The sequence below is a fragment of the Struthio camelus genome, chromosome 1, assembly GCF_040807025.1.
Source record: "Struthio camelus isolate bStrCam1 chromosome 1, bStrCam1.hap1, whole genome shotgun sequence".
In the NCBI taxonomy this organism is placed as follows: Eukaryota; Metazoa; Chordata; class Aves; order Struthioniformes; family Struthionidae; genus Struthio; species Struthio camelus.
In genome coordinates, this window is record NC_090942.1 from 75693984 (window position 1) to 75706379 (window position 12396).

The following is a 12396-nucleotide window of genomic DNA, read 5'->3' on the forward strand; positions in this document are numbered from 1 at the left end:
TTGCATTTCACGATTATTTATGTTCTGCTCATGCTGTTGTAGAAACATTCATCGTATATCAATTATACAGGGCTAGGATTGATCTTAAAAGGCTTAGGAACTGTGCTTTTGATTTGTGTGTTGGTCGTGGTTGTAACCTTGTGTATGTATGAAACTGTGTTACGAGAGCCTTTGTTACTCTGGGAAAATAAGTAAATAGTATCCCTTACTGATCAGTAGTTGATTTTGCAAAATTTCCAAATATTTTTCCATCTTTGCAGAGTGTACATTGTCCCACACTCTCAAAAGAGATTAACTCAGAATGAGAGTACATTTTCCCCTTATTCCTACACCAAGTATAAGCAAGCAGATAACCTGCAATTTTCCCCGCTCTCTTTTGAGGTAGCTTGTTACCATTTTTCCATCCTTAAACTACTGAGGGAGAAAGTACAGTTAGAGTTGGGGGGATTTGTCACTGGGCAATAATATAATTTGTTTTCTGTCTACGTTTCTCTAATTGAATATATTTGTTTACTTTAACACAGCTTTCATCCTTGAAAGTTAAAAGCTGCCTACATACAGAAACTTCCTTGTCTAGGAAATTGTAAACTGCAAGGCAGGTAACTAATTAAAATTCTACTGCATTTTTTTCAGGCCTACAAAATAACTCACTTAAACGCATACAAAATAGTAACTACTCTTGTTGTTTAATAGAGCTACATGGCATTAAAAAAGTAGTTTTTCCCCCTGAAGTCATGATGTTGTGTGATTCACCCTTGTTTCCATGAAATGTTTAGCCTAAACCCCAAAAAGTTTAAATGCACTTTTTTTTTTTTTTATTTGAACTAAGAGCATTGAATCAGCATAACCCCTGGCACAGAGAGTTTGATATACTTAGCTTTTTCTCTTCTGCTGAGACTTCAAGCAGGTTAAGAAAGGAACAAGGGAAATGTGGAGAAAGGGACCAAGCTTTCACAAGCAGAGGCCTCTAAGTCCAAATAATAAGTAGTTGCTGATAAGCTATCAGGGTAGTGCAGTATTAAATAACCACTGGAAAATACCTGCTATGCTTGAATATGGTTCTGACTTTATAATTCTGAATCAGTTGAATTCAAAGTAAGAGAGTGCTGCGTACGTGCCTTTTGAGGTGCTGGCAAAGCAGAACAAGCTTGGGAATCCCATACATGCATGGCGTTTTCCTTTAAGCTCAGGCTGGGACCTGGTGTTATCAGATGGTCAGGTTTGGATCCAAAAATCTTCAGCATTTTAGAATTTCCCGCCTATTAATGTTTCCTTGTCTTACAAGACAAGTAAAATAGAGGCATTCGCTATATATTTCCAGAACATTCATTGTTTTTATACTTCTTAAGATATAAGTTCATTAGTCTGTTTCCTAAAATAAACTGTTACAGTCTCCAAATGTGAATTTTTTCATAATCTCAACGCTTCCATCCTGGCTAAATGAAAGCTGATACCATTGAATTAAATGCCATGGTAGCAACTTCAGATTTTCCTTAAATTGTCTGCAAGCGACTACAGACTTCATGCTGGCTGGAGAGCTATTAGAGAGCATACCGTTTTGAAGTTCCTACTTCAAGTCCAGCTTGAACTGAAAGTGACTGCCTGCTAGTTCCTGGCGCTCTGTGATTTTTGCGAATCTGTAGATACGTTGCAAAGTGCTCTCTCTCTCGTATGTGGTTTCTCTGTAGTTATTATTCCATGTATCCTTTCGGATAAAAGAAGTTTTCCTGCAGCAGCAGAGCAGCTGATTCAGTCTCCTAAGTGGTCTCTTCTAGTCCTGTGTCCCCACATTTATATTTCATGAGGTACTAATCTGGTGGAAAACAACGCTGTCTAAAGGGCATTGCTGTCTAAAGGGCAACATATTTGCGAAGGGCACAAGGTTTAATGGAACTTGAATGTTCAGTTGCACTTCAGTCTTAAAGATGCTGCTGTCGTGATTGAGATGTGCTTGCATGGCAAGGTGGAGAAGCTTTCCTCACCTGGCCCGTTTCTCTTTTATGCATACAGTGGGCTTCGCATCTCAAGATCTGTCAGCTGGCAGTACCTGTCCAGAGCACTGAAACTATTAAAACAAACAAACAAACCGATAGCTGGAGGTTCCTTGTAAGATCTCCTAGAGGGATTTCATATTCAGTCGTTGCTGTGGCTTATCGTTAGTTGCAATAATCTCCGTTTAATCAAATGTTGGGGTTTGGTAGTAACTGAGCCGAGATTTTGGAAAACCGTGCTTCGTTTATTTATTAATATTCATAATCAGCATACACAAAAAGGTCAGTATGTTACATACCTGGCATCCATCTGGCAGCAACTTCTTTTCAGTTTCCGTTGAACAGAACGAATTCAAATATGCTTATGCCTTTCCCTCTTGTTTGTTACAGTATTACCTTACAGACGTATTCTTGGTCCTTAGAGAGATCTGTGTGATGTTTAGCAAGACTCAGTGGAGTATACATCATGATTCTGACAGTTTTTTCACATGCAAAATTTAGTTTTCAGCAGTTTGACTAGTATGGTTTTGTAATAGACCTTTGCATGAACACAAAACAATTTAGGAATTACATGATGTTTAGTAAATCTGCCACTAAAGTATCAGTGCAGTTTATTAATATATTACAACATATGCATCTTCCCTCCCACAACATTTGGTGGAAACTTATGATCTAGAAAAGATTGTTTTCCTTTCCAACACTCATTTTCATTCTAACCCACAGTTCTTCTGTTTCTCTACACAAAAATGAGTTCTAAATTATTGCTGAAATATTAGATGCATTTCAAACTTTGTGTACTTATTTCAATCAGTAAGCACAAAGAGAAAGGCCAGACTGAAAAGAGGGGAGTAGTAGAAAATTTCTGGTGTTATGAGTTAACTGCAAATGAGACCTTTTAGACAACAGTGCATTCAAATTTAAAGAAAATTATGGAAAAAAAAGTCCATCTTTTATTTTCCAAAATGTTAAGTTTTTAATTAAAAAGCTCAATACCTAAGCATTTTTTTTAATGAAAACAATTCTTTTCCAGAGAAAATGACACTTTCTTCTTTCCATTCTTTAGAAAAATGTCAGTTGTCTCCCTGTAGTGGCATAGTCTGGGAGACGGGCTGAAAACTCCTCTCTCTCTCAGCAGGAGCAGCTCCTTGTAGTCTCTGTTACATTGGTTATCTTGTGGTGTCTGATTTCCCTTCCCCTGGGCAGGCCCGGTAGCCTGAGCGCAGCGGGACAGTAGCAGCTGGGCGGACAGGAGCGAAGGAAACCCAGAGCCCCTCAGCATGAACTAACCCACTCCCCACCTTCCCCATAGAGAATATGCTGTCCCTGGCTGACTCACATTGACGGTTTTTGGAGCCAGTTGCCTTCAAGCTGTCATTTCTCCCTACTTGACAGCTCTGTAGGAGGAACAAAAGGCCCAACAGACCAAAGATGATTTGTAAACACTAAAAAAGGGAGCAAGGAGCGTTTGGCCACCCACCTCCCTGTGTCTGACAGTGTGAAAACTAAAGCCCTGTTACCTGTGGCTGACGCAAGAAGAGAACTGTCATTGAAAAGTGTCAGCTGCTTCCCTACACAAAGGTGCAGGAAAAGAACATTAAAGGTTGAATGTGATTCTGGTTAACTCTTGGGATTTCACTGGATCCTTGGGAAAAGAGTGGGACTGTGTTATTTCCATGAGGATGCTCTCCTCTCAAAAGGAACAGCAAAAACACAGCATTCTTTGCAAATTCAGAAATGCTTATTTAAAAGCCATTTTAGTGTAATTCATTCTCCCAGTATTTTCAATGTTTTTGACATCTTCAGCATTAAATCAGAGGCTGAATACTGCATTTTTCCTTGTTTTCCCAGTAAGGATTTGGTTGCTGATTAAAGTCTTTGGCAGTGAGTGGGCAAAAATTAATTCATTAACAACCTAACAATGAACTCAAAGTGAGTTAGAATAGCATTATCTGAAATAAATTATATTTTGTTAGTACTGTGTAATGTTCTTTGAACTGATGACAATGATTTATTTCTGCTTAGATGAACGATGAAACTAATCAGTGAATTGCTGGATAGATGCTTTGTTAAATTAATCCCATATTCAATTGGGAGTCTTTAATCTATTGCTTTGTGTACTGAGTTGTCATTGAATTCATAGGGGGATGTGGAGGTTCTTTTCCCATTTACATAAATATGAACCAGAACATCTTCACTGATTGTCAGTGGAGTTTCATAGTTTTGAATCAGGGAAAATAAGACAAAAATGGGGCCTTTCTGTTTTAGTTTTGTTTGAAGCAATAACTTTTTAAAAAACATCATATGAAATCTTTTTTTTTTTTTTTTTTAAACTTACGTTTACAGGGAATTCATCCGGCTTACTCCAAATATGTGACTTTTTTTTTAGTTAACAGTGTTAGCAAATTCTGTTTTAATGACTGCTTCCAAATAGGTGTGGGTCAGTCACTTATTTTTACGTTTTCTCTATTAAGCTAGATAAACTGATGCTGTACTATTTTTCTAGTCCACCCACAAGACTCTGGCTGTTCAGTAAAATTTTATCAATAAAGAGAATAACAAATGTGTTAACAAAGTGACACACAGTTTCAGGAAACTAATATTAATAGAAATACTTTTGTTACAGTTTACCTTCCAAAGCAAGCATTAGTCAGGCCACTTTCCAATTCTAAGAAGAAAAACAACTGAGCTTATTGTAATCATTTAACATAAATGACAGTCGGGTCCCTATTATATCCTGTTAACTAAGAACTGAAAATTTGCTTAGGAAAGAGTTATACTCTGGAAGATAAAGAAGGGAAGCGTTAAAAGGTTTTTCAAGTCCTGTGAAACATGTTTTGTCAGTAATATGAGCCTACAAGAAAACTTGATTTTACTCTATAGCATTCTCTCTAAACAGCACCATCACTTTAAAAAAAAATGACATTTTTGACTGAAAGTGGTCTCCTCCTGAAATTACAAGTAATGCCCAAGATTATTTTACAAAAAAGTAAAAATTATTTAACCTTATATTCCCAAGTGAGTTGTGTTATTGTTCTGGCTCTTCAACCCCAATATAAAATTCAAAAAATCAAAACAGATCACTCACACAATGAAGATGGCAAAAGATCACTTGACACAAGCTAAAAAACAAATGATATCCATCTTCAGTGTTTCCCACCTTTAGAAAGAGAATGACAGCCTCCAACTTTGGACAATAAATTTGATATTAAGTTCAACCTTAGGTGCACAGACTGAAGTGCATAATTCTGTGTTGCTGCTTGCTGGGCACTCTAAGTATCCCCCGGGACATGCAGAGCTCCTGGTAACAGAAACGGCGAAAAGGAGGAGTGGCCAGAAAGCTGCGTGGAGACATACCTGCTCCCTGACACGTCAGCGGTAGGAGCAGCAAGGGGATGCGGTAGTGGTATGGAAAGAGAGCGATGAGCCAGGTAGCCCCACTGCCTGTTAGAGATGGAGCTTCCTTCTGGTTAGTTATGTTTTGCTTAAGCTATCTACACCTCATGTTATGGATAGTCCAAAGGAAGCAATGAACTGAGTGCTTATGGGAAATCACAGAGTTAATGGGTGAAGCCCACAGCATTTTAGTCTTGAAAAGCCTATGAGTGCTGTTGTCCATGCTCTTCATCTCATGAGTGTCCTTCAACTGTAGAAGTCATGGAAGGATCTTCCACGCCCTCCACACCAGCATCTGGCAGTGGTCGGAGCTGCTGCTGCCAACTAGGTTACAGGATGGTGATGTCCTAATGGGTTCAAAGCCCAGTAGCCTGTTCCTCAGAAGCTGGTTTAAAAATAGCCTTGCCTTTTACAGAGAGACAAAGGAGCCATGTGTTTCATTTTTGCTTATGGGCAGCGCTCGAGTTTAGGACTGGTGTGATTTGTGTATGACTGGGCGGTTTGATTGCACAAACAAGCTCAAAGCAGAGTTCCTGGAAGGCCCTGGCAGATTGAGCAATAACACAGACCTGTAATTTAAATATTTGAAGAAAAGTCATGTGTAAGATAACACATGCAGGTTTCTCTAGGGCATCTTAAGCAATTGCTCTTCATTAAGCTAAAAGCAGCTGAAATACCTCCAAGCAGCAGGGATGCTTAGTCCTTAGCTCTTTACAGCCTCCCCCAATGTAACGGTCCTGGAATGAGATGTTTTGCATAATGTCTGTACAAAGCTTGTTTTAAGTATGGCCTTCTGGAAGCTGCATCCGTTGAACACTTTGAGCTAAACAAGGGCCTGTAAACTCTGTCTGGTCTCTGTGTAGTGTCCAGAATTTTCAGTACTTTGCGTGGGGTGGCTAAAGCGTGGGCCTTTGTGGGCATGGAGGGTTTTCAGCGAGAACTATGTTCAGCCTGGCTCTTCTCCTACCTCCATGGTGTGAGTGGGCTTCTTGGCAGGTTAGGCAGAGGGATAGCTAGAGCAGTATTTTCTTCTGCCCCTTATCCCTTCCTTTGGCTCCCCTAAATCACCCTAGCAGCCGTGATCTTATCCTTCTCTCGAATTGGGCTCCTCCCTTGGGATTCTCCCAAGGGCAGGAGTTTCAAAGCTTCATGTGCTTTTGGAAGTAAAGGTATTTGTATGCAAATAGAAACTAATATTATCATCTTTAAGCACAAGAGGAGATAGCTCTCCCCTGAAGGACAGCAGTCATTTCAAGTAACGTCTAAGGTTGTCCTCAGCCTACAGAATTTTTAATCATTTAGTAAATCCTAAATGTTTATTTTGGGGGACTAAAGCCATTGAACATGTACCAAAGCCACAGGAGTTGCATGACAGAGTGTCCACAGTTCTTAAATACAAGAGTTAATGGCTGCTGCCTTTGTCTGGGATTTGTCACAGTCTTGTCTTCACATAACTAGCTGTTGTGGAAGGGGCTCTGAGATACCTTGAATAAGAAAAGCACAGTTATTTATAAAATTTATTTCTCTTCTACATTTCCTCCCATTTTTTTGTCCCTTAGTGAGCCTATGGGCTCTCATTTGGTCAGGGTCACCTCTGAAATATCCTTTGAATTTCAAGATATGGTCCTAGTTCAAGAAACGTGTACATTAAAAAATGTTCCTGAGAAGGCAGATGCAGACCAAGAATGCAGCTGCATACTCAGTATTGCTCCGCGGTGCTGTCATTGGGTTCCTAATAGTAGCTGGGCCTCAGGAAACTGAAAAAACCCTGATATTTCTGCTTTAGTGTGTGCTAATCCCGGATTAAGATATGCAAAATGGTTTAATTCATTTCATTAGAAAGCAGGTTGTGGTTTTATACTAGCTGAATAGAACCCAGTTTGCTGAGGAAAGAAATAAAAACAAAACCCAGCTGAGCGTAAGGAAGAAAAGAAATGTGATGTTATAACAAAAAAGTCCTACCAAATATGGAGTTTATGCAGTAACACTGGGTCTGTTTTCTGGACCATATACACTGTTGTGATGTCTGGTGAATACATTATGTAATGTTAGATGTTGCTCTGTACATGTCTTGCAATATTTAAGTGAGGATAAGTGTTGCTGCCTTTCTAACTTGTCCTCCAGGAGAGAATAACTGTTTTGTGATGCTGCAGCCTGCCACTGTGGCATTTGCGTTCTCGTAGGCTGACACGGTTAACTTCTGTCGCTACTGCAAAGTCAGTCTTGGCAGGTTTGATAAATGAAAAAATCCCTGCACAAATTTTGCAGGAGGAGAATATTAACCCTGGTATCGTAGACAGCTTCCATTCTCATAACAATATCACATTACTCTGAATTTCCATGCCTTTTCACTTTCTTTTATTTTTATTTTTATTTTCTTGTTATTAACGTGCTTGGCTGCAGTGATGTATGGGACTCCTGTGTGCTGTTTAAATTACTGTCCCAACCTTACTATAGGTGAACAACTCAGGGGCTGACAGGAAAATGTCGTTTTGAGATTCTCTGGAATGAAGAAGATTATACAAATCTAATATATTACTGTGTTTGATGCAGTATTGACCCCCGATGGCATGGCAATTTGACCTTGCACATTGATGCCCTGCTAAACTACTACAATGGCTCCTATACAGTTAAAATGCTCCTATTTATTTTAATTTATGCTACATCTGGACAGCTGCTATCAAGCTCTGAATATCTTTCTCTAAGGCTTCTGAGTGACCAGTCCTGGAGACAGAACCGTAAAGAGCCAGGGTGACTCCTGACTCCCCGTAACCTACTGTGATTGTATTGTTCCTTGCGCCTGCCTGCCTTCCCCGGAGCTGTCTTCTGTATGTGAGCTCAGGAAGGTGACTTTCATGGGGTTTTTTCTTCCAGTCTTTTATGTTTTTTCTTTTTTGTCCTTGCAACGTGAAGAGAAAGTACATTCTTACTGCGTATCTTGGTCAGTACGTGCATGAGGACGTTATAACTGCGCAGTTTTGCTTCTACAGAAATATCGTTATCTTTGCCTTACCTATTTGTTGCGTTCTGGTTTGGGGAGTGGGGGTAAGAACGGTCCTGTTTCTGCATATCGGCTAATTTCTCTGCTTTTTTTTCTAGCTCCTAAATCTCCCTTTTCTTCTGTCACGTTGAGCCCTGCCAGCCCCCTAGGTTCTCCAGGAGCGGCTGTTACAAAGATTGTATGTGTTCTCCTCGGTAAAAACCGCCCTTGTTTTCTGTTGCTAGGCTACACCCTTGCAGCTGCCATTGAAGAAATGCTCCGTGGTGGGAAACGGTGGGATTCTGAAAAAGAGTGGCTGTGGCAAACAAATAGATCAAGCAGATTTTGTCATGCGGTAAGACAGAAACCTCAATGACACACTGTCCCTTTCCCCTGCTGAGTCTCTCACTTTTCATAGCTATTCAGTTGTGAATAATCAGTTATAATTTGCCTTCTTCTTTTTTTTTTTTTTTTTGGCCTTTGCAGGATGCTTTACACAAGTGATTTGGGTAAAAGTGGGAGGAAAGACAATAAGGACAATTTTAACTGGCTTCTGCAAATGCGTGTGTTGTGGGGAAATCTGCAGATGGATGCATTAAGGTTGTGCCAGACTGTATAATGTCAGGGAAAGGGAACTGAAAGCTGCTTTTCTTTTTAATTACGCAGTATTAGACAGGGTCTCGTCCTGGGGTGTGCTCTGCCCTCTACAACACTAAATACCATCATCTGACACCCATTGAACTCAGGAGGAGGAGGTATAGGCCAAGACTTAAGAAGTAAGTTAGAAAAAGCTAAAATGTTCCCATGTGTTTCTTCCCTCAAGATAATTTCTGACTGACTGAGGAAAGGCTGAACTTTTTCCTTAATACTGCTTCCTTTGAATTCCCCACATTCCCTTTCACCTTTGCAATTTTGATCTTATTGGAATGTGTCAAGTAGCATGTTGAGCCAGATAATGCTTTCTTGACTGAATTTGGCACTTTTCAGATCTGCATTCTTTAAGGAAGAAAAACAGAATATTAATTCCTTTTTGTTCGACATGAACAAGAAAAACATTCTGGGGGAGAAGATAGGAGGAGGCTCCCAAAAAGTTGAAAAATGGAGGTTCATAAGACTTTGAAATGGATGCAGAATTAACTACCACTTCAGAAAGTCCCCTTATTAGATTTTGAGAGCTTATTGTAAAACCATACAATGCTCAAAAGCAAACAGCTTTACCATGATTTCTGATTTACATCTTGAAGACCAAAGATGACCTCAGTCTAAAAGCAAAGAAATACAGCAAACTGAAGGCAAAGGAAACATATACTTAAAACATGCAGTGAAGGGAAGATGTAAGGCACAGAAGGAGGGACTCAGTGAGCTGATTGCCGTTACTGTGAAACTCCTTAGGTGTTCTGGAGACTAAGAATAAGAAACTGCAGGGTAGATCGTGGTAATGTTATCTAGATGCAGTGGAAAATTGCAATACCGTAGGGGCAACCATTTACAAAAACAATAGAAACTTTTTTGCTTTTTCTTTTAAGCAGCTCTTTTAGCTTGATCAGAAAAATCATTTTCCTCTCCAGGGAGCAAAAACCAGCTATCATCTATATAGAACTTACTTTGAATTGGAAAGGAGCAATAGGGAGAATCCTGCAAAATCTCAATAGCTGTCTGCAGACTGTATTGTATTAATCATATGCAGTCGTATTTATGGAAAATGTTTCAGTTCTTTTGAGTAGAAGCTAATATACCACTGGGAGAAAATATTTTTATGGCATGTGGAAGATAGGACTTAGTAGATCTTGTCTAAATCTGATTTCTATAATCTGAGAGCTGAGAGTGAAAAAGTACAATAATGACTTGCGTTGCATCTTTCATTTGCTCTTAAGAAATGTGTGTGATATCGTTAAAGTATTCTCGTTAAAGTATTTCTGCAATGTAAAATACCATGTCAGTTTTTGCCATTGCTCTTTTCTTCCATTCACATTGTTTCTGATTTCACTTAAGTATGTTTCCATAAGCTCAGTCATAAAATTGCAGCCATCTTCCCTGAAATATTGTAATCACTAAGGTTAATTAATGAGTTTAAACTCATCCTGTTCTGAACATCATCTCCAAACACAGTTGTACCAGCACACGAGTTAAAAGAGCAGCAGTTTTCAATTCCTAAGGCATAGCACACTACATATGGAATGAAAAAGGTGCTTGGCCACGTGATATATATATTAGTGGTTATAATAGGCTGTTCTCCTGACTCCTGGTCCTTTTTCAGGTTTGTAATCCTCAGTTTTAAGCAACATTTTTGATTTACCCTTTCTGCAAATACTTATTTTAAGAGAGAAATTTGGGTACTAAACCCTAAGAGATGTTTTTGTCTTTATTTTGACAAAAGAGTGGGAAACAGAGAGCCCCATTTTCTTGCATTAGTTTGTGAAGAAATTTTCCTGTGCCTTACACTTCTCTCCTTTTCCCAGTCACCTTTCCTGGTTTGGCCTTGTTTTGCAGATATTCCTTTTCTCCACTGTAAAACAGTGCGGGGGGATTTGAGGGTGAGGTCTCCGAGCTGTTCAGTATCGAGCTTGTTTCAAAACTGGAAGCAGCCTGTCATTATGTTTGAGTTGACTAGTGGCAGGTGTGGGTAGCTCACTATCCTGATGTGGCTAGCCTGGTTTGAAGAAGCCAAGCTGTTACCTTTTAGTCATGCTGTGCCGTGCTATGTAGTTGTACTAGCCCAGGCAAAGCTGGGGTTGATAAATATGGTGCTGCTTTGGGGGTTGTCCAGAGAAACATTGCTTCTGTTGCCATATGTAGTTATTGTCTTGATACTGGCACAGATGCTACAAAGGAATAAAAATGAACGTTGGGAAATGCACATTAAAAATTCAGATTAGTCCGTTTTACTTCCAGCCAAAGCAGATTAAACTGTGTGTTTACCATATATGCATAATATATTCCAAAACAGATAATTGCCTAACATCTACCAAATGAATATGCCATTGCCCAGCCAAATTGCCTGTTTTCTCTTTATCTGTGGGACATGGACTTCTCTCTAGACCAAAACCCAAAAGAGCCGTTGCTGCCTTGTGAAGATGGAAGTTTCCTCTCAGTTACCCTTGCAGTTGTTGCTCCCTTTTGAGCTGAAAGGTCTCAGATGTAAAAAAGGTGCACATAGACTGCTGTGTTCATTAATGATTTTTCCCCCATCTAAAGTTCAAGACTGAGCAAGGAGATACATAAGACTGATATGTTCCGCTCTTCCAGTTCCAGTCATGTAAAAAATGCTGGCCTTAAATGTTGTCCTGGTACTTCCTTCTTTCCCACACGTTCTGGTACTGAGGAGTAAGTGTGTGGAGCCAAGAGTAAGATAATTAAAAATACATGTTCCTTAGAATGGCTCTTTTGCTTCTTAGTGTGTTTCTCACCTGCATAAGGCTCGGCACTCAGCTGAGCAGCTTAAGAAAATTATCTGGAAGGCCAAGAGGTTCCTTGACCAGCTGGTTTCCCTGCTGGATACTTAGGGCGTTTCTTAATATTTCATGAAGAACAAGCTGGGAATGAAATTTACTGATGAAACGAATTCGATGTGTTTAAATAACGCATCTAAGACTAGTTTGTGAAAGAAATTTCATTTTTCAGAAGTTCAGATGGTGAAAACTAGTGCGAGATCTTGTTCTTCATATTACTTTTAAGTAAGCGTCAATCAAAAATGGCTTCTTAGAAGCTTGCCCTGTGAGTTTGTGTTTATTCAAATCAGAGACCATAAAGTTGTAGACTGGTGGAGGTCATCTATTCTACCTCTCTGCTCTGAGGCAAGTCAACTATATAAATATCTTGCCTCACAGATGTTTCACCTGCCATTGAAAACTGCCACTGAGAGAAATTCGACAACCTTTCTAAATAGTATTAATCTGATTAATTTGTATGCTACCCAGCACAGATGTGGGGAACAACTAATCACTGCTTATTTTATTTTGTTTTTTTCTTTTAATGAAAACCTTTCTCACTTTTTAAGATTTTTATTGTTCTTTCTTTCTGAGAATTAAACTT

At 39.3% G+C, this 12396-nt stretch overlaps 1 protein-coding gene across 1 annotated transcript in view; it reads left to right on the forward strand.

The window, feature by feature from the left end:
- Positions 1–12396, forward strand: part of ST8SIA1 (ST8 alpha-N-acetyl-neuraminide alpha-2,8-sialyltransferase 1) — a 138376-nt gene that overhangs the window by 60013 nt on the left and 65967 nt on the right. Inside the window, exon 3 of the mRNA XM_068949611.1 lies at positions 8610–8719. Within this exon, the coding sequence (XP_068805712.1) occupies positions 8610–8719 (110 nt within the window). The remainder of the gene's footprint in view (positions 1–8609; positions 8720–12396) is intronic.